The sequence below is a fragment of the Aspergillus ibericus genome (genome assembly GCF_003184845.1).
Source record: "Aspergillus ibericus CBS 121593 unplaced genomic scaffold BO80scaffold_39, whole genome shotgun sequence".
Lineage (NCBI taxonomy): Eukaryota > Fungi > Ascomycota > Eurotiomycetes > Eurotiales > Aspergillaceae > Aspergillus > Aspergillus ibericus.
In genome coordinates this window covers 173185-177800 of record NW_020292137.1, presented here as the reverse complement: position 1 = coordinate 177800, position 4616 = coordinate 173185, and the positions used below count along the sequence as shown (strand labels likewise).

Genomic DNA, 4616 nt, shown 5'->3' with positions numbered 1-4616 from the left:
AACCGAACCAGGCCATCACTACACGGTAATATTTAATATTAATTATTTAATATTATATCTCATGGATAAGAACGAGATAAAAATCTATTATTCAATTTTTATATTTTTAAAGTACTTAAAGTGTATCATAAGAATGATAAGATTTAATATCTAAGAGAGTGAAATAATGATAATTATTTATTATATTTAATAAAAAAATTATCTTGTTTTTAATTATTTAATTAATTTATTTTATGATTATATTTAGCCTATTTTAGCTAAAGACTTATAATCTATAAATAGATTTTAGTAAGTATATTATCTAATTTATTAATTTATATTATTACTAACATTATATCATGCTTATTTATTTAATTAAAATCTATATTCTATATAATATTTCAATATATATATATTTAATATATATTATATCTTCCCTGTCTTTAAAGAATTAGGATATATAATTAATTTTTATTATAATTTAGATAGTTTATACATACTAAAATCATCTAATATATATTATTATTATAGATTAAATTAATATTATTTTATTATTGTACTAGAGATTCTATACTATTAAATAAGTTTAAAACTTTTATAGATATTTCTTTACTTGAAAAAATAAAAAAAAATTTCTTATAATTATAACTATATTATTACTCTAGAAAAAGAAAGAATCTTATTATTTAATCTTTTATATAATATATTCTAAGATAAATTATAAGCCCTCTATATATAATTACTTAAGGATCTAAAAAATTTTTATTTATTTAAACTTATTACCTGCTATCTTATTAGACTTATTTATCAATCTAGAAAAGAGTTTAGATTCTATATAAAATATTATATTTTAAATATAATTTTTATTAAGAATTATTATCCGCTTCTACTTATAAAAAAACTCTGAATAATCTAAAAAAATATATTATTTTATTAAAATTAATATTATTAGCGCTTTTAATAATATTTAAATTATAAAAAGAAAATAGTTTTTAATACTCTATACCTATTTTTACTTGTATAAATTACTAATAATATTTTCAAATTAATAAAAATTTTCAATTATTTTTTAATATTATATTAATAATATATTCCAAGACAATCTGGATTTTTTTATATAATACATTTAAATAAAATTCTAATTTATAGGTATATTTAAATAGAATATTTGAAATATATCTGGTTACTCCTTATAAAACTATATAAGATTAGGTTTTTCATTAATATATTAAAATATATGTTTATTACTTCTAAAACTAAATTTTTAGACTTAATTATAGGCTGTAATAGATTTTATATAAATCTAAAAAAATTAAGATTATTATTATATAATTTATTTTAATTTATATAATAGATATATAAGTCTTTTTAAAATTTTAATTATTTCTATTATTATTTTATTTATAATTTTTTAAAACTTACTACTTCTCTTATATAATTTAAAACTTACTACTTCTCTTATATAATTTATTAAAAAAATATTTTTTTATTTGAATTTCTACATACTAGACTATTTTAAATTATATAAAAGAATTTTTTTTAAAAGTTCTAATATTCCAGCCATTTAATTAGACTTAAGAATAATATTAAAAATTAATATCTTAGATTATATTTCTACTAGAATTTTATTTTAATATAATAAAAATAAATTATTATATTCTATAGTTTTTTTCTCTAAAGAATATTTCTTAATTAAATATAACTACAAAATTTATAATAAAGAGTGACTTATAATTTTCTACTACTTTAAGAAGTAATACTTTAAACTTAAAAAAATATTATTTCTAATCTAAATTACTATTAATTACTATAATTTAAAATTTTTTATATTAATTAAACTCCTGAACCGCTATCAAGCCTAATAATTTAAATTTCTATTTTATTTTAATTTTAAAATTATATATTATTCTAGACGCTATAAAACTAAACCTAATAATTTAATTAAGAGATTAGAGAATCTTTTAAAAAAATAATTATTATATTGGAGCTAGACTAGACTAAAGTAAAAAAATCTAGATTTTATTTATTTATTTATTTAGACTAAGGAGGACCCCGAACCTAAAACTATTAAAAAACTCTTTTATTTAATAAATATAGAATATTCTTAGATCCTAAACAACTATTTATATAAGAAAACTTAGGACAGACTTTTCTAGGAATATTTTAATTCTAATAATTTAATTTTAAAATAGTATTATTTTTAAAGATAAATAAGGTTTATAACTACTATTAGAAATCTAAATTATTTCATAAAATATATATGAAAAAGATAGATAAATATAAAATATATTCAAAATATTAGTAATTAATAAAGACTGTTACCTAGATATTTTCTTAATTTTTTATAAAAAAAAATTGATTATTTTATAAAAACTACATCTAGATCTCTAAATATAATAAATTAAAAACTAAATTAATTTAATTAATATATAATAAACTATTTTTAGGATATCCTGGAAAGTTTTATATATATAAATTTTTAATTTTGAAAAGAAATATTAATCTAATTTCTATTATTATATAAAATAATAAATAAAAAATTACTATAATTATTACTATATTATTTTATTTTAAAAAATTAAATTAGATATTTTAAAATCTTTACCAGTCTTTAAATATGCCTGGTAAAATATATTTATAAATTTAATAATATATTTATTTAAAAATTCAGAATATCATACCGTACTAATAATTATTAGTAAACTTATTGAAATAAAATATTGAATATCTTGTAATTTTATTATTAATATTACTAAAGTAATTATAATATATATATAATATATATAGAAATTATATAATTTTTTTATTCTATAGGTTTTAACCAAGATCTTTAATTTATAATCAAATTTTAAAAATATTTAACCTAATATCTAAATATTATTAGTTAATTATTAATTATTTATTATCTTAGGACCAATAGCTAAATAAAATAAATAAATATTATATTAAAATAATATTTCCCCGTTTATATAAATTATTTATAAAATAATTAAAGTATTTAATTCTTTTCAGCTAAATTTATTTTAAATATTATATATTCTAATTTTATTAAGATTATATTATTTTTTATTAATTACAGCTTCTATCTATAAATAGGATTTAAATCTATATTTATTTTTAATTAATTTATTATTAAAAATATAGAATAATTTACAGTAAAAATATATATTATTATAAAATTTATAAAAATTAAAATAACTATAATCTAAGTTAAATATATAATAAATTAATAAAAGACGCCCCCCTATTTAAATTTTTTTTAGAATTACTAGAGATAAGGTTACCTCTAGCTAATATATTTTATCAAGTAAATAAGATATACTAATCCCATTATTAAATCTGTAGAATATCTAGAGAATACCTACTAAATTATTAAGAACTTTCATTGCTATTATTTATATAAATCCTAACCTTCACTTCACAGGAGCTTAGTTTAAAGAAAAAAGAGTATTATTACAGTATAATCTTTCTAACTAGAAAGAGAGAAGTATTATTAAGTCTTACCACCCAACACGTAATCTTAGATATAATTAAAAATTATCTATCTTTTAAACTCTATCCGTAACCTTAAGCTACATCTTATTTATTAATCTATATATAACTTGACCAGTAGCCAGCCCCGCATCCAGTTAGAATCCTAGTTGTTATTACTATCCGAACCCTGCCTGCCCGCCAGAACCCGCTATCCTACCACCCCTGCCTGCCCGCACCTTGACAAAATGTAAATAAAAGATTTATTATATTAAATTATATGCGTTTTATTTTTTCTATTTTATTAATTCAAAAATTTAAAGAAAGTCTCCATTTCTATATAAATTATAAAAAAATAAATATCTTAACTAAGGAAAACTTATATTATTTATTTTTTATTAATAAGATAATAGACCGCTTTTATAATATTAAGATTTTTATTAAAATTAATATATAATAAAGTTTTTACTAGATTTAAGTAAATCTTATTTTAAAAAATCTTATAATATTTAAAACGTGATATAATCTATTTAAATATTATATTTTTTTATTTAAATTTATTAATAAGCTTGCTACCTTCCAGCAACTTATTAATAAAATCTTAATGAAATATTTAAATAAATTTATTATAATCTATAATAATAATATATTAATTTATAGTAATAGTACAGCTAAATATAAGTTATATATTTATTTAATATTTAAGAAGTTATGAGCCACAGATTTATATAAACTATTATTTATAAATATAAGTTCTATATTACTAAGACGAAAGCTTTTAAATTTATTATTATTATTAATAGTATCTGTATGGACCCAATAAAAATTATTATTATTTTAATTAAAATATTTTAATAATAGTAAAAAAGATTTAAATATTTTTAGGTTTTTATAATTTCTATTACAGATTTATTAAAGCTTATAATAGGATAGTATAATCTCTTATATAATAACTTTAAAAAAAATTATTTTTAACTAGAACTATACCTATACTGAAATTTTTAGAATATTTAAAAATATTTTAATTTTAATTTCTATTTTATTTATTATAAATCCATGCGTCTTACTTATATTAAAATAGATTTAGTTAGTAGAATCATTTTAAAAGTATATTTTTAATCAAAAAATAGAATTTAATATTTTATAAATTATTATTTTAAGATTAT

General features: G+C 15.4%; 1 protein-coding gene across 1 annotated transcript; it reads left to right on the top strand.

The window, feature by feature from the left end:
• Positions 1 to 3694: 3694 nt before the first annotated feature.
• Positions 3695 to 3907, top strand: BO80DRAFT_362634 (uncharacterized protein; the record flags this gene model as incomplete). The annotated part of the gene is made up of 1 exon (XM_025716066.1): positions 3695 to 3907. A coding segment is annotated over one exon (213 nt), but the record flags the coding sequence as incomplete, so codon positions are not given.
• Between the last annotated feature and the right edge of the window lie 709 nt (positions 3908 to 4616).